Source organism: Schistocerca serialis, chromosome 8 (assembly GCF_023864345.2).
Source record: "Schistocerca serialis cubense isolate TAMUIC-IGC-003099 chromosome 8, iqSchSeri2.2, whole genome shotgun sequence".
NCBI lineage: Eukaryota > Metazoa > Arthropoda > Insecta > Orthoptera > Acrididae > Schistocerca > Schistocerca serialis.
The window spans coordinates 452,871,370-452,890,049 of record NC_064645.1 but is presented as its reverse complement, the minus strand read 5'-3'; the positions used below and the strand labels follow the sequence as shown (position 1 = coordinate 452,890,049).

The following is an 18,680-nucleotide window of genomic DNA, read 5'->3' as shown; positions in this document are numbered from 1 at the left end:
AGTTCTCTTGCTCATACTGAGTAATACGGGGTAATCTGTAAATATTCAACTGGAAGAAAGACAACTTCTCAGCCAAGATCACATTTGTAAAAGCTTTATTTACAATGATCGGTTTCAGTATACTGAATTACCATCCTCTGACCTCCTCTGATGAACACCTTTCTCCTGTGCTGCTATCAGTTTATGATTCTCTTCCGTCTTTGATGCATTATTCGACAATGTTACTCATCTCTGACAGTCTGGTGGGTCAAAATACCACTCATTATTCCATTTATCTATTGTGTACAAAATTTTTGAGACAGTGAAAATTGTCTTGCAATACTGCGTCTTCCTCATACTAATCGCACTTAGCACCGAACTTGAAATACCAGCACTATTCAACTCCATATAAAAGAAAGTATAGACAGAAGAAAGATAATTAGCTATAAGGAAAACGCAGTTTTGCAAAACAGTAATTTGTACTGTTTCGAGAAGTTTTGTAGGCGATAGTTAACTGGAATAACAAGTGGTGTTTGACCTACCAGAATGTCCGAGCCGAATAATATTGCTGAATAATGCATCAACAGCCATAGAGAATCAGAAACTGATGGCAGCACAGCAAGACAGGTGTTCATCACAGAAGATCAGATGATGGTAATTTAGTTTACCGAAACCAGTCATCATAAATAGAGGTTTTCCATATGTGATCTTGGCTGAAGAGTTTTCTCTCCTCAAGCTGACTAGTTTCTAATACTTACATTTTCATTTTAGGTAGAATCAACACAATACAATGAACACACCCATACGTAAGGCTAGATATAACTTGGGAACCTTTAGTGAACCACTGTGATTCTTTATACCGATCTACCACAAGACAGCATTTCGATATACTTAATTGTTTCAAAAACACTATGTGATTCAGAATAGTAACTAATTAGTCTTGGATCTGCTACATCTTGCTTTTTGTTATCAGAAAAGTAAAAAAGTGCAACTGTAAATTTATGGGTGAATAAAGTAGAAAAAAAGGTAACAGTAATTTGGGCAGCAGATTTACCTTTTTTGAAACAGACATTATCCTTAAAAGCAAGAAACAAAATGTACCACGAGCAAACTTAAATTCTGTATTTGCATGGAGTAAAGGAGTAAAATTTTGAGGATGCAACTGGAAAAATACAACAAAAGCCAAAAATGTTTCACAATAAACTTTTCTCACAATAGCGTATGATACTGGTATTATGGAGAGAAGGTAACTTAAGATACCCTGCGTAGTGATGTAGAACTTTTTGCAGCATTAGCTAGCCAATGAAACTATTAAAAAAAATGTAATAATTTTTTCCAGTTCTGTCAAAAATTATGCAACTTAGAACCTCTCCTGCTATCCTTGTAAGGCCTGTTCTTATCATTGTTATGACCGATCCATGTCACACTAGGTCAGTGTACAACAGCCTTATGTACATGATGAACAGTTCCACAAACATTCTTCAATCTGTAACTCAAAATCAATTTACTGTAAATTCCTGGTTATTACACAGTTTGAGCAGATTTTGATGTTTGTGGTCGTTAACTCTGAAGGCTTAAATTCAATTCATTCTTCAATCTGCCATTATTAACATACTTCAACAGCAATAATGCATCATGTTACAAAATGGGTGATAATCATGCTGCAGTCATTATTTGCTTTAGGCATGACACTGTAAGATAGTCTGCACAGTAATAACTTATAATGAATTTAGGAAAAACACAACATCTGAATGTTCTCCACTGATCTACCTAACATTCATGTTCAAATATCTCTTTCTACATATTTCCTTCTCCAATTAAAAATATACCAATTAGCTAAAAAAATCTGTGGGCAGTACTGAAGTCTGTTAGTGCTATACAGGCAGCCACAATAGAGCAACAAACATTCCTTATGCAGTGATTCCACTACTGACTGATCCCCAAAGCAAAACCTCAAAGAGTGGTTTATGACAAAATGAGTGCCTTAGTTTTTCTTACTTTTCCACATAAAATCAATTTCCTGTAAATTCCTGGTTATTACACAGTTTGAGCAGATTTTGATGTTTGTGGTCTTCAACTCTATAAAGGCTTATCTTCAATTGATTCTCAACCTTTTGAATATGCCTTCAGCTGCCCACATATTTGAATCCATGAATAACTGAACTCTCCTAACGATTGCTAAGATATTCAATTGTAGTTGTACAAGAATCTGGAAAAAAAAAATACCTTCATGATACTCTCTTGCTTAAAATTCAATCATGCAGATTCAAACTACACGAGAAATAACAGCTGTGCTCGAAAAATCGGTAGAGATCATCATGCTACATTAGACAGCTGAAACTCAATAGAGACTTCTGTAGTTTTTGGCTGTCACCACAGGCAAGGGTATGCCCAACACTGTTGCCAGATAGAAAACCCCACAACCAGTGTTATTACTTATGTACACAATTTGTTATTACTTCACTAATCTATTTGTATTGTTGAATCTTACAATTCATACCTACCAAGTCTGAACCTCCAATTCCTATGTTAATGACATCTTTAATAGGTTTTCCTGTATATCCCTTCCATTCACCAGTGATCACCTAGAAAAAAAGAATTATTAGAATTTACGACAAATGCAGCATAATCCTTAACACAATTTTTCTGCTCTAAACATAATGTGAGCAATGAGAACTATCCATTCTAGGATGAGGCAGTAAGAAGTGGATACTTACATAAAGAGAGTGTGATGAGCAAGCATGTCTAAATACATTTACTGTGTTTTCCTTCATAATATCAATACTAGTACAACCAACTATTAACTTTTTACCTGTTTTGTAAATGTCTTCATGTGCTCCAAAACGCTGTTCACTTCTGGCATTACATCTTTTCCATCAACAAGAATTGGAGTATTGCTACGGTTTCGCAGTGCCACATGCAAAACAGCTCTGTCTTCAGTAAAATTTATTTTAGCACCCGAAAACATGAGATCACGTGCTTTCTCAACTTGTCTTGCTTTAGCCTGAAAGCAATAAATTAGTAAATAAAGACTACTCATGAGCAGATAAAAGCAATTACGTAATTGTACAGGGGACTTATCACCCCCAGTATGGAGGTTTTTCCAGAATTAATGTACTATCTGACAAGAAAAGAGCTGTTGCACAATACTTTAAAAATATGTTTAAAGAAATGGCATTTCAAAATTGATGGACATTTTACACTAAAATTACAATAAAAATAATTTTCACATAAAAATGTTTCCCTCCGTAGTTCTCTGTTGATATTTAAAAATGCAATGTTGTGTACAGCTGCTGGGAAGTAAAAATGAGGAAACACACATGAAGTGTTGCAATGGTTCGTGTATATTTTCCTTTCTATAATCAATTTTCCTGAAATCCAAGATGGTCATGTCACAAATCACACATAAATGATAGCTCAGAAGTCTATTACATTAATTTCTTCATAACCAGAAATTTCATGTAGCTGAATGCTATTGGAATTGCAGGAATGCACAATGGGATGCAGATGAATACATGAGCATCAAACTGTGTTGACACATCTGTCTGAATTTCACAAAATAATGCCATGAACTCATCGCGTGATCTCTCCAGGCAGTCTGTTGACATGTTGAGCTATCCGACTGCAAGTAGAGGCAAGCTGTGTAGAGCCCTGAATCGTGACAAGAAGACAACACTAAAAAAATACAAGTTGTTGGATACATGATATGAGTCATCAGTAGCCATTCATTTAGGCCCTTTGACAAAAACACTGACCAATATCAATGGAACTAGATTAACCACATTACTAACTGCTAGTAATGCTATCACATACAATGCCTGTCAGCAAATCATCCAATCCTCCATTGTCTCATTTTTCCTCACAATGAACATAAACTTAAGTCAACTTACTCGTTAATCACTGGTGAAGGTGGAGAGAGTTCTATATATCTCACCCAGTAATATGGACCTTATATTTCTTCCTATTCACTCAAACTCCCTTCCTGTCTCACCAATAGTCACAGATATTTGACACCAACTGTGCTACTGATCACATTTTCCAAGTATGTTTTAGCTGTCATAAACTTCTACATTAAAATTATTATGTGACTTTCTTTTAAAATGCTAGGATAATTGTTCATGTATAAAATCAGAATTCACATCAGCTAAATGATCATTACATCTTAATATATTTCTGTGTGTGACGAATTACTGCGTATCATCCTGTACTGAGTCAAATAGAAATAATCCCACAAAGTAATCCAGGTAATGACTTGGACCAAGTAGCCACAACAGAGTCTAATTTGCCACGTGTGCACTAGAATTCGTGTCTGCTGCAATCTTAAGCTCGACAAGGGGCAAAACCTGAATTTTAAATTCCCATTTGTATCAGCAAAATCAAGGAAAGTTACTCTGATCATCAGTTTACATAGACAAAATCTCGATATTAAGCAATTGCTGACAAACTGTAGCAATACCAGAGAAGGGACAGTTTGTTCTTTTTCAGGGAGGGTGGCTGAAACCGACTGAAAGAACACCAACGATTTTCTGTGGATATAGAGCCACTGGCTCTATCCCGTATAATATCACTACCCTATCGCAGCAAGAACAACTATATCTTTGTCAGATCAGTCATCTGTAGTATGCGCTCTATACTACACGCATTGGTTATGCGCTGCAAGAATAACAGTATTCGCAGTAAGTGATGGGAGTGTGAGTGATTATTTATTGTCATAATTACCACGCCCACTCAACTACCAATAGTGGTGGCCCCGTTATTTTCTTTTCAACCGCACCGTGAAATACCGAGCTATTCTTATGCCAGGATTCCAGCAATTACTGTGGGATACAAACCCCACGCCGCGAAGAATATGCCCCATAATGATGCTTCATCACCTGGCATCAATACAGACAATTTATCAGTGCATTTATTTGGTGTTCTCGCTGATTCTCGGACGATATAACCAGTGCAACTATAGTTCTCGAACGGTCGACAAAGTTCCCATAGTTTCGACAACCGCCAAACCAGGGCATAATGATCTCTCGGCAAATAGACAAAAACACTAAATCGCAAATCAAGTACGATGTTATCAGTGAAGGTGGTGAAACGAAGCCTGCTACTCCCTTAATTAACTGAGCTACCTCAACAGTGACCCTACACGGTGAACAATGGTTTCCTGCTGCCATCCCCACTTCCCACATGACCAGTGCTACTAATATACCAATCAGTGACAGTGTTAATGAACCACACACATTCATTTTCATTCTAGTCACTCAGCACATATCGACATTCCGTGTGCAATGTACCAAATTATGGACACCCTCCAGAGTACCGCAATTGTTGTCAAACAATCGTCACCATATACTACCGTCTTCCACTGCAGAGAACCAATATTTACGGGTTATTGTGGACAAATCCATCCTACAAGTGACCTTCATGCACCAGACCATGTTATTCTACAGCCGCCGCCCGAACTTTATGCTCTGCACGGAACTGTACGTCACCCGGGTGACATCATACTTGTTACAGCCACACCGTGACCCTCATGACATCATCATAGTGACGTCACACCGACAACAGCCGCACCGTGCTCAGGACCATGCCAGCCATGTGACGTCACTCAACAAGCAGGCACACCGTGTCTACCTGCAACTGTGGAGGGTTTTCACACCTCACAACCACAGCATATCAATACGGCAAGCCTCACCAGCTGCCGCATTGGGTGACCCACGCCGATGTGCCATCCACTACAATTGCCACCAATTAGAACCCGTCCACCATGCCACATTCCTTGGTGCCCCACTACATCACCGTCCTCCATGACATCTGCGCCATGTTCCGTGATAATTGGTCAAAATACCCGCCATTACTGACATACCTCCCACAACTACTGCACCACGACAACAGCTGCCACCTCTATCGGCACCACCAGACAGTGTTCACAAACCCGCACCAGATACTCTGCACTATTACAACCACCTCATACTGCTCGCGGCCCCTCGCCACCAAGCAGATTACCAGCGGCCATACATCAGGTTACACCTGCTGCTGCCACAAGTTGATTCTCCGCAAGTATGATTCACACTCAGTGAGTGCATGATGCAGCCGGCCGGGATCACAGACGACCATGACAAGTTTTTGGTGCTTTTGAACCACCACCACGCCAACACCGATCTTATCAGCAACCTTCTATTGCACACACCAAACACTAACTGAAATGTGACAGTGAAGACACTCACATTACAGGCCTACCGCATTCACCTGAACACCCACTCCACCTAGCCATCGCTGAAACGTCGCTGGGCCATGAAAATCAGTCAGTGCTGTGGCACAGGTTACACCTCCGAATCGACACAAACCTCTTATCAGATTGTGCTCTATGGTCACTATAGCTTTTGAAGCTGCCTGAAAACATTGAGACAGCAATGCTAATGCTTGAGGACAAACAGATGGAAACCTGGTTATGCCTTGCCAACTGGATGTTTACCCTCGCACAACATCATGCCTTGATAAACACTCACATTGGCTCCGGCACCAACATCAACACCGGTTGCATCTACAGCCAGCCCACACGTCTCCACATTGGCCTTGCCCGTGGAGACCACTGCGCAGCACTCACTGTGCAGTGACCGGCCAACCAACAGTCGCTGATCTGCTCTGACCTCACCCAAGCCCATCCACGTCATGCCCGCAGCAGCCTCACAAGACTACGTTGCAGTGAGGCACCAATAATCAGATACCACGACAGACCCAGGCGCCACGTGTGTAGTGGAATGTAAACAACCACTTGCCGCATTCACACCTGGCTGTCGACCCACGCCTAACCGCCACAACAACTCCCCTAGCTAGGTTACTGTACCTGCCCGGTCACACCGCCCCTCGTGGTTCCACGCATGCTTCACTGCCAACACATGTCCAGCAGTTACCCAAACTAGAACAGCAGCCTGACACAGGCACATCAGGTCACTCCCCTGCTTCAAGCTGCCTCACTATGAAGCATTACAACACTCATTATAATCTGCATCTAGATTCTAACAGTGCATGGCTCTTACCAGGAAAGTACTTGGGCTCGAACAAACAGATCTGTATGAACGTTTGGTTACAGGACCATTATGTACCTCTGAATGTGCTGGTGGGTATCGTTTTTCTGCAAAACTCTGCAGTCATGCTCTAGATATCACTGTAGATGTAATTGTAGACGCCATACACAATGCAGCAATCTTAACTATAAATGTAAATGCGGAATGTCAATAAAATGCTCTGAGCAACACGAATGACTGCAAAACACACAGTGAAGAAATGCAAGTTGATCGCGTAGCGTTTTTGCACATTCTATAATATCAGTGTTGAACAGTGTTGAAATGACACTTTTGAAGTTGTTCACTGGTTCACCAATATCGTAGCCAGCATTCTGCCACACGTAACGAAGCATTGGTCTGTATACTCCTGCAGATAACTGATTGTAAATGACAGAATGCATATTCATGATAAAGAATCTGTCGTGCAATTTCGGCTGCATATTACTGTAACATAATTTAATGAAGTCTGTTATTCTCTTGGCATATATTTTATATTGCCTGAAGAAATACTCATCCAGAGGTTGTGCATATTTTGTAGTTTTAAGCGGAATGATTTTTAAATCTACACGTTTTCCGCTAGATGCTTCCAGTAGTACTTGTTCATCCTTATATCCAGACCAGGAGTCACAAAGTACTAATGACTTTCTTGACAAATATGGATTCAAAACTAACAGAAAAAACGTCTTCAGATGTTGTTTCGTCATCTTCCCACTCACACTTGCATCAACGACGACATTTGGAGGGCACCGCGTTTCTATTTCCCTTGACACGCGGGGTCCAAACTATCCATTGGATTTCTGGAAGCAAATATAGAGTTTGTCTGCCAATCGTCCATCCATTGATATAGCGACATCGATCGTGTAGCTATGTGTTGCACAGTTAGCTAATTGCAACATCATTATCATCCCTATCATCATCACTATGTGTTAGTGTTACAACAGTATCTGTTTCTAACTTATGCTCATATTTCTGCACTATAATAGATACCAGAAAACATGCGAATTATTTGTCTTTTACACCAATACCATCTTCACGAAGAAGGGTACTTCGTAACTTCATCTCAACCAATCGCAATACATTAGCAGGATTGATTACCAATCGCCAAGCCATCTGACGCTTCGATACACAAATAATGTCACATAACGCAACTTCAGAGGCACACTGCACTGTCGCTACTGGTTCCGACTGGTGTACCTGCATGTCAGTGTGCAATGCGGCATGGCATACGTAGAGGCCTCTAACGGACGACTGCAGAGCTTTGCAAATGCAGAAGTATCACTAGTGCAATAAGAGACCCTTACATAATTTCTCACACGATTTTGGTTTATTTGTGTTTGAGCCCAAGTACTTTCCTGGTTAGTCTACAACAACCATCTTAGAGCACACTTCCTAGTCGATAGGTGCGCCAACTTTAGTACACTGCCACCTCAGGTGGCTCCTGGAAAACATGTACCATCCACTATACAACTATGCGTCATGAAAGACTCAGTGATTCCAGTGATAGGCATAGCCTCTATCACAGTTCAACTGGATAACTACACCCCTCACCTATGAACATTTTTTGTGGCCAATACTGTAGAGCCAGTGTTGGGTGCAGATTTTTTGAAGCATTATAACCTTCTGCCGGACCTGGGCAGTCCTTACTGCTACAATGCGACGCCCACATGCCGATCAGAGGAGTAAACACTGATCACCTACCGATGGATGAAACTCCGTCGCCCGCTTCTCCTATCTTTGAAACAGTACTGGATCTCACGCTAAAGTGCCAGGTGTTGTTCAAGGAGCTTAAAACCATGATTACTGCGAACACTGACCTCTGCCACACCAATGCCAGCTCACAAGCAGCTAACGAACACCTCCACAAGCGCTACTCCGAGATCATGGCACAACTGCACACCACATAGCAACAACTGTCCTCGCACCGGCAACAATGAGAACCGCAGGCCCGAGATGCTGCCAGGGCTTCAGAACCACAGATCAGTCCAGCGCCTCTTACTTCTGGTGACAACACTCCCGTGGGCAGGCCGTGCAAAAACAATGATATTGCTCTCGTGAGTGGGCCGAGTATAAAAAGTAATATCGCCTCTGCGAGCAGATTCTGTGCCTCACATGCTAATCTACATCAGCCGCATAAAAAGATTAACATTGTACATGATGGTACCGTACACAGAATTAATACTACCCCCGGTCCACTAGTCCAACACTGGCCCCACCATCTCGTTCCTCACAAACTAAAGATGGCCAAAGCCAGGATCAAGGAACTGAAGCGATGGCACCATCAGATCATCAGACAGTGTGTGGGCTCATTGATTACTATGAGAATGAAAAAAGATAAAACATGGCGCCTGTCACAGGGACTATAGACATTTGAAAATGTGCACAGTCTTTGATAGTTACTCCGTGACCAATATTCAGGACCTCTCCCGGAACTGGCTAACACAACCTCTTTAGCGTGATCGCCTATAAAAAGAGCTTATTCGCAGATTCCAGTGGCCACGGAGGACATCCCGAAAAGGCTATAAGTACACCATTTGGCCTATTTGAGTTCCATTTTATGACCTTCGGACTGAAGAATGCAGCCCAGACTTGGCAACAGTTCATTGATGGCTTGTTTTTTACCATGCTCTTTTGCTATTGTTACTTGGACAATGTAATTATCTCCTAACAAACAGCTCAAGGTCATGAGAAACACCTCTAAGCAGTATCCGACAAACTAGCAGAGATGGTGTTGCGGTCACTGAGGAAAAATGCTAATGCCAGCAAAAATGTGTTACATTCATAGGTCACGTCGTCGACATTTTGAGCATCCTCCCCACCCTGGAAAAGATAGGCCAAATCCATAACCTAACACCCCAACGGACTATCAAGAGTTGTGCCGTTTTTTTAGGAGTAATTAATTTTTACTGACAACACTCCCCCATGCAGCAGAAACCCTTCTGCCATTCACAGAGTCACTTCACGGCAAGAACACATCAGACAAACATAAGCTCACTTGGACTTCTGATATGCAAGCAGCTTTCAAGAAGATCGAAACCGAGCTCATTCAGACCACTCCCATCGCCGGATGCCTATAATGTTATAATGGCAGATGCTAGTGACCGGGCGAATGGGGTAGTGCTACAACTGGAAGTCTCCAGTGTAATCCAACCCCTACGGTTTTTCCCACTCCTATAAAATGTAGTCAACCTTCAATCACAAGCTTCTGATGATATTACGATATACGAGGCAGTTCAGCACTTCCGAGATGAAATCGACAGCCAATCGCTCGCTATCTACACAGACCACCAACCTCTGACTGATGCTACTACAAACCTGAAAGTCAATACCTCCCCTCAATGACTTGATTTCACAATATACTACGGATGTCCAATGTGTAGGGGGAGCAGAACACATGGTGGCTGACTACCTCTCACTATTTGCTGCTACATCAGCACACCTTGACTTCGAACAACTAGGGGAGGCATAAGCAACTTACACCGAGCTTCAAAACCTGCTAGCTGGACGCACAACGGGCCTCCAGCTCAAGTAGTGGACCATCACAGGCACAACCAAAGTAGTTTGGTGCGATGCACCCCATGATGGCAATGATCAGTCATCCCACAGAAGTTCAGGAAGACATTTTTCAACCTCCTCCACAACTTGTTTCACCTCGGTGTATGCTCGACACTGAAACTCATAACAGAACGTTTCGTTTGGGCTAACATTAAACATGACTGCACGGTGTAGACGAGAGCCTGCATCCAATGCCAACAGGCTAAGACAGGATGTCACGTCCAACCACCCTTCGGTAAATCACCCATTCCGAAGGGCCATTTCCAACATATTCCACATACACCTCATGGGGACATTCCCAGATTCAAATGGATACAAGTAAACTTTCTCAGCCATAGACAGGAGAGCGACAACACCGTTGTTGCACAGGTAAGCCCATAGCTAATAAGGCATGCACGAGCTGTAAATGATACAGAAAGTGGTACGGATGGCAGTAGTTCTTAATGTAGAATATTCCAAACGGTAGCCTGGCATAAGACATACTGGCAGATCATGTGCCAGGTGGTGATAAGGAGGTCACAGTCAAATATCTTTCATCTCAACCTTCAAGTGGCTGTATCTCCTTTGCAACGCATTTCCATATGTCTGTCCGTATGACCTTACTTGCTCAGGGACTGTTTCCCGCTGGTTCTCCCCATTTAGCAAAATCATATCTTTACATGTGTATGTTATTCGCTTCTCACCTGACAGCATCTTTCACTGATCCAGAAATATTGCGTAATATTTTTCCCTCCCACATTCCAATGGCTTCTTCAGTTCTTTATTGCAATCCAGCTTTCACAATGCTCGAAATGATTGTATAAGTGCCTTTCAGGTGCATACTAAGATTTTCGTAGAGATATTTCTGCTGTTTTAAGATGTTGGAGTGTGTCTTATGCAGTTTAGTTGCATTCTGAATTGTAATTTTTGTATTTTACATTACTTGTGAACCGTGGACCTTGCTGCTGGTGAGGAGGCTTGCGTGCCTCAGTGATACAGATAGCTGTGCAACCACAACGGAGGGGTATCTGTTGAGAGGCCCGACAAATGTGTGGTTCCTGAAGAGGGGCAGCAGCCTTTTCAGTAGATGCAGGGGCAACAGACTGGATGATTGACTAATCTGACCTTGTAACATCAACCAAAACAGCCTTGCTGTGCTGATACTGCGAACGGCTGAAAGCAAGGGGAAACTACAGCCGTAATTTTTTCCAAGGGCATGAAGCTTTACTGTATGGTTAATTGATGATGGGGTCCACTTGGGTAAAGTATTCAGGAGATAAAATAGTCCCCCATTTGGATCTCCGCGTGGGGACTACTCAGGAGGACATCGTTATCAGGAGAAAGAAAACTGGCGTTCTACTGATTGGAGAATGGCATGTCAGATCCCTTAATCGGGTAGGTAGGTTAGAAAATTTAAAAAGGGAAATGGATAGATTAAAGTTAGATATAGTGGGAATTAGTGAAGTTCGGTGGCAGGGGGAACAAGACTCCTGGTCAGGAGAATACAGGGTTATAAATACAAACTCATTTAAGGGTAATGCAGGAGTAGGTTTAGTAATGAATAAAAAAATAGGAGTGCAGGTAAGTTACTATGAACAGCATAGTGAACGCATTATTGTAGCCACGTTAGACACAAAGACCACACCTACCACAGTAGTACAAGTTTATATGCCAACTAGCTCCACAGACAACGAAGAGATTGAAGAAATATATGATGAAATAAAAGAAATTATTCAGATAGTGATGGGAGATGTAAATTTAATAGTCGTGGGGGACTGGAATTCCACAGCAGGAAAAGGAAGAGAAGGAAAAGTTGTGGGCGAATATGGAATGAGGATACGGAATGAAAGAGGAAGCTGCCTGGTAGAATTTTGCACAGAGCGTAACTTAATCACAGCTAACACTTGGTTTGAAAATCATGAAAGAAGGTTGAACATGTGGAAGAGGCCTGGAGACACTGGAAGGTTTCAGATAGATTATACAAGGTGTACAACTTTGCTTCCACCATTTTTTCCCAACATTTGAAGCTTTAATGAAACAAATTGGTTACACATGTGTCATTCAAAGTATTTTCCAGCACTGGCCACAACTTTCTCCTATCTTTCAGGCAGTGTATGAATCCTGTGTCGAAAAAATTGTTCATCTTTTGAAGCGATCCAAAAAATCAATCCAAATTGTAACTTCTTTGTGAGATCGGTAGTGTTGGTCAGCCAGGCCACGCACCATTGATCTAAACAGGTGAAGTCAGAGGGAGCAATGTCTGGAGAATACGGAGGGTGGGGTAGGACTTCCCATTTTAACGTTTCCAAGTATGTTTTGACCACTTTTGCAACTTAGGGTCGAGCGTTGTCGTGCTGTAAAATTACTTTATCATGCCTCTCGCTGTATTAGGGCTGTCTGTCTTTTAATGCTCTGCTCAAATGCATTAATTGCATTCGATAACGAGCACCTGCGATTGTTTCACTTGGTTTCAACACCTCATAGTACACAACGCCAAGCTGGTCCCACCAAATGCAGAGCATGATCTTGGAGCCATGAATATTCAGTTTGGCCATAGACATGGAAGCATGGCCGGGATATCCCCATGATTTCTTGCGTTTAGGATTATCGTAATGAACCCATTTTTTGCCCCGGTCACAATGGGATGCAGAAATCCCTTCCGTTTTTGCCTCTGAAGCAACTGTTCACAAACACACAAATGCCGTCAACGTCTCTTGGTTTCAGCTCACACGGGACCCAAGTTCGTTCTTTCTGAATCATGCCCATAGCCTTGAGACATTTCAAAATAGCTTGCTGTGTCGCTCCCACTAATAGTGGCAATTCTTCTTGAGTTTGACACGAGTCTTCACTCAGCAATGTCTCCAATTCTGTATCTTCGAAAACATTCTGTCTTCCACCACTATGCCAGTCTATGACGTTAAAATCACCATTCTTGAAGCACTGAAACCACTCACAACATGTTCTTTCACTAACAGTATCCTTACCATATGTGCTTGAGAGCATTCAATGAGACTCAGCCGCTGTTTTCTTCATACTGAAACAAAACAGTAACACCTCCAGCAAACAACGAGAATTAGGCTCGTAAACTGACATTTCAATCAAGAAACACTTTATGATGCAGACACAAATCAACTAATGTTTGAATGAGGTTATGTTCACTGAGGTTCAAGATAACTGCCTGACGTCTCCGATCTGTTTCTTTCGACCACTACTTACCGTTGTCGCCATCTATCGACAAACGGCGGAAGCCAAGTTGCACACCTTGTAGCTAAATACAAGTACAATGTATAATGGCAAGACAGCAATTTGGGAACCAGGTTTTAAACTGTACATTTCCAGGGCCAGATGTGGACTCTGACCACAATCTATTGGTCATGAACTGTAGATTAAAACAGAAGAAACTGTGAAAAGGTGGAAAGTTAAGGAGATGGGATCTGGATAAACTGAAAGAACCAGAGGTTGTAGCGAGTTTCAGAGAGAGCATTAGGGAATGATTGACAGGAACAGGCAAAAGACATATAGTAGAAGAAGAGAGGGTAGCTTTGAGAGGTGAAATAGTGATGGCAGCAGAGGATCAAGTAGGTAAAAACACGAGGGCTAGTAGAAATCCTTGGGTAACAGAAGAGAGATTGAATTTAATTGATGAAAGGAGAAAATATAAAAATGCAATTAATGAAGCAGGCAAAAAGGAATACAAACATCTACAAATGCGATTGGCAGGAAGTGCAAAATGGCTAAGCAGGGATGGCTAGAGGACACATGTAAGGGTGTACAGGCATATATCACTAGGGGTATGACAGATACTGCCTACAGGAAAATTAAAGAGACCTTTGGAGAAAAGAGAACCACCTGTATGAATATCAAGAGCCAGCTCTACGCAAAGAAGGGAAAGCAGAAAGGTGGAAAGAGTGCATAGAGGGTATATACAAGGGCGGAGTACTTGATGGCAATATTATGGAAATGGAAGAGGACGTGGATGAAGATGAAATGGGAGATATGATACTGTGTGAAGAATTTGACAGAGCACTGAAAGAATTAAGTCGAAATAAGGCCCTGGGAGTAGACAACATTCCATCAGAGCTACTGATAGCCTTGGGAGAGCCATCCCTGACAAAACTCCACAATATGATGAGCAAGATGTATGACAGGCGAAATACCCTCAGACTTCAAGTAGAATAAAATAATTCCAATTCCAAAGAAAGCAGCTGTTGACAGGTGTGATAATTACTGGACTATCAGTTTAATAAGTCACAGCTGCAAAATACTAACATGAATTCTTTACAGACAAATGGAAAAACAGGTAGAAGCCGACCTCAGAGAAGATCAGTTTGAATTCCATAGAAATGGTGGAACACGAAAGGCAATACTGACCCTACGAGTTATCTTAGAAGGTAGATTAAGGAAAGGCAAACCTATGTTTCTAGCATTTGTAGACTTAGAGAAAGCTTTTGACAATGTTGACTGGAATACTCTCTTTCAAATTCTGAAGGTGGCAGGGGTGAAATACAGGGAGCGAAAGGCTATTTACAATTTGTACAGAAACCAGATGGCAATTATAAGAGTCGAGGGGCATGAAAGGGAATCAGTAGTCGGGAAGGGAGTGAGATGGCTTGTAGCCTATCCTCGGTGTTATTCAATCTGTATATCGAACTAGTAGTAAAGGAAACAAAAGAAAAATTCAGAGTAGGAAATAAAATCCATGGAGGGGGGCCGGGAATCAGTAACAAACATATCTTAACAAAACGACATTAAACGAAGTCTTGTGAGAGACTCGTGTGGGCTGACACTGGACGATAAATTCAGTGAATTAAATCACAAACTTACTGCATTGTGTGACACACATGCTCTTAAACATTCTGACAAAGTACAGAGAGCTCTTGCGCCACAGTTGACTTCAGAACTATGCCAAATAATCAATAAACATGATTCAGCATAAAAAAATAAAAGATTCAAGTGAAATCCACTTCTTGAACTGTATGAAATACACAGGAATCTGTGAAACATAGCAAAGCAAAATATACAATGTCAAAATTAGGCAATCCTGCTCTGCTGTACACAGCATGTCGACTTCTGCAACATCGTGGTAAATGTTGTACAGCTTCGGCACAGGAATGGCACAATCTGGTACTGTTTTTCAAGCTTCTGCAGAAAGAAATGATTTTTCCTCGACAGCAGCCAATTCTCAATCATCAAATTATCAACCACAAGACTGCATCTTCTTGACAGAACTGTCTTTCCTAAAATTTGCTTCTAAACACAGAGTATGGAAATTTTTTCTGCAGCAGTAGGCAATGATGCAGTACGCTTAGGTATGACTAAAAATGTTGTTGTGCTCTACCAACTGAGCTACCCAAGCATGACTCGTGACCCGTCCACTTGCCCGCAAAATGCAAAGGTCCCGAGTTCGAGTCTCGGTCCAGCACACAGATTTAATCTACCAGGAAGTTTCACTATTATTCCAGTTCTCACACACAGCATCAATATTTCTCCAATTAGTGGTACATACCCTCCTGTGTGGATGCAGAGTTTAATTCAACGCATACCCAAGAATGAAAATCCAAAATCACTAGGTGACTGCTAGCCAGTCAGCATATTATCTTCAGTATCTAACGCCTTGGCGTATACTGTTTATGAACAGCTGACAGATTACCTCCAAACTCTTAATATCCACAATAAATATCTATCAACCTTCTGAAAACACCATATTACAGCAACTGCATTAATCATAATGACTGATGACACAAAACATGCAATGGACAGATGTGAAACAACCATTTTACCATGGGTGAAATTCAGTAAGGCCTTTTTCATGAGTGATTTCAATATATTACTTATTAAAATGAAACAGTTGCCTTTCGCAAATTGTACAATGATATGGATTGACAACTACCTCAGAAACAAAAGGGTTGTAAAAGTAAAAATGGAAAAAGTGCTCAACTTTACCATTCTTCAGCCAGGGCATTGTAGTTGTGTTGTGGCACCATATAGTCTCAATTGACAGAGTGGGTGGAAGGGAGGGGGGGATGGAGGTGGTGAGGGAAGGGAGATGTTCATTGGAGGATCTGAGGGCAGCTCTAGTATTTACCTTAAGCCAAAGGAACCTCAAAAACTCTGGCCAGAACTACTGGTGTTAACACATTATTTTGCCGCATGGACTGGGACTTCAGTTTGAGGCAGGCTGCATCTATTCTTCTGGAGTTACCACTGCATCTCTGCTAGCGACAGCCTTCATTGCGTCTCACAGTTGTGAGGCTTCATACGAGATTATCAGCAGTTGTGTTGCATCCTCTTTACTCTGGGACGACAGCAGTATTTCTTCACTTCAGCGTCGGCCACAATCACCTCTCTCACAGGCATTCGTGTGCAGCATGTGGCCCGGGCTACGACACTCACCTCAATATCAGATTAAATGGAAATTTTCTCAGCTTTTCACTGCTGTTCCTAGTTTTCTGCTGAGTTCATTAATGATCAAAGTTTTTTAAGTGCAATCAATACCTTATGCTATTTTGCCATTAATACACCAGGAAAAAATAAAACTAAATTTATACCCATAGACCTGCGACTAAATGATATGCTGCCATTACACTCATTACATTATTAATCTTTTGCTGAAACTCTGCATTCTGTGCTCAGAATACATATTCGAACATGAAATTTAAAATATATAATGTTTATAAAACATTTACACTAATTTGTCCTAATAGAGCTGTATAAGCTCTATCCTTTGACTAGGTTTACAGAAATTGCACAAGGCAAGGGGATGATATTAACTTTTAAAGTTAATTTTAATTGTAAAGACCTTTAACTAAACAAACAAACAAACACACACACACACACACACACACACACACACACACACACACACACACAATTTTTCTATCTCTAAAGGTGGTACTATTCTATAACTGTCTTTGAACAGTTTTTACCCAATTTATGCCTATTTAGTGGTGACTCTGGCCATTCAGCTCATGGTGGGTACCCCTTCCATGCCCCTTGGCAACAGCTAAAACACATCGGTGTTTTCCAGATCACATGCCAGATCTACTGTTTACCTGCTGCACTCCTGCAGTCATAGTATTCTCATACTGCAGTGTTTGTCCAAGGCATCTAGAAACACAGGTACTTAATTCTGTCATCTGCTGAACTGCAGTGACTCAAACATGCTACCATATGGTGGCACATACTGGGACTCACGCACGGCCACCACTGGGTCCAACCTCGCTAAGCCAAAATGCCTCTTTCGGCTGTCAGGTACATTATATGCTCAGTTGCATCAGTCTTTAACGGTTCTGGTGTTAAATTGTTTTGGGCTGTACCCTCACAACATGTACCCACATTAAATGACTTTCCTGATTACTGTGAAATGGCATCCAGCAAAAAAGAGTGATTAATGAAGAGACAATAGAAACTTTCAAGACAGCCTAACAGGAAGTTGACTGGAGGGATTTGACAGGTGTCAGTTGTAAAGTGTATCAATGCTCTGGATTAGAAAAGGAGTCACACTACCATGTGAAAAGAAATGAAAACTACATGAAATCAGGGTTGCCACAAGTTCCCCAAGTGAAATTCCGTGAAATTTCTCTGATTTCCAGACAAGTTTTAGAGTTTTTCCATGACAAATTTTGAGATTTCAAGCGTAACTTAAGACGTAAGTTGACAATCTGTCTTTGCAGCTATGGTACAAGACACAACAGTGCAAACTAGGAAATATCTAAAAAAAAGTTGCAAGCAGATGGAGTTTCCTGACACGAGCAAAAATCTTAAGTACTAACATCAACATCTTTTATAATGGTTTAGATGGAGATAGCAAGCTAAATAGTTTGTGTGTTTCATTAAGACCACTGATGTTATTTTATTTCAATAAAACGAAACACATTTGGTGATGAAAGTACGCATTTCCTTGGAGTTGCAAAACAGATCTATAATACCTTCACTGATTTTTAGAAATAGCCTCAGAAAAAAGTAGGCATCTTGAAAGCAGTGTATATGGTGGGGAAGAGTTGTGTAAACTAACACTGTAGGTGACCGCCAATAAAATGTTGGTTCTACTATGTTCGTTATTGTCAGTTATTACCCAATGTGTTATAACTATTATTTAACAGATATTGCACG

General features: G+C 41.3%; 1 protein-coding gene across 1 annotated transcript in view; it reads right to left on the bottom strand.

Moving 5' to 3' along the window:
* LOC126416756 (glucose-6-phosphate isomerase) overlaps positions 1 to 18,680 on the bottom strand; it is a 97,125-nt gene that overhangs the window by 68,561 nt on the left and 9,884 nt on the right. The window contains exons 3-4 of the mRNA XM_050084597.1: positions 2,792 to 2,983; positions 2,484 to 2,564 (exon numbers count right to left, since the gene is read on the bottom strand). Of these exons, the coding sequence (XP_049940554.1) occupies positions 2,484 to 2,564; positions 2,792 to 2,983 (273 nt within the window). The remainder of the gene's footprint in view (positions 1 to 2,483; positions 2,565 to 2,791; positions 2,984 to 18,680) is intronic.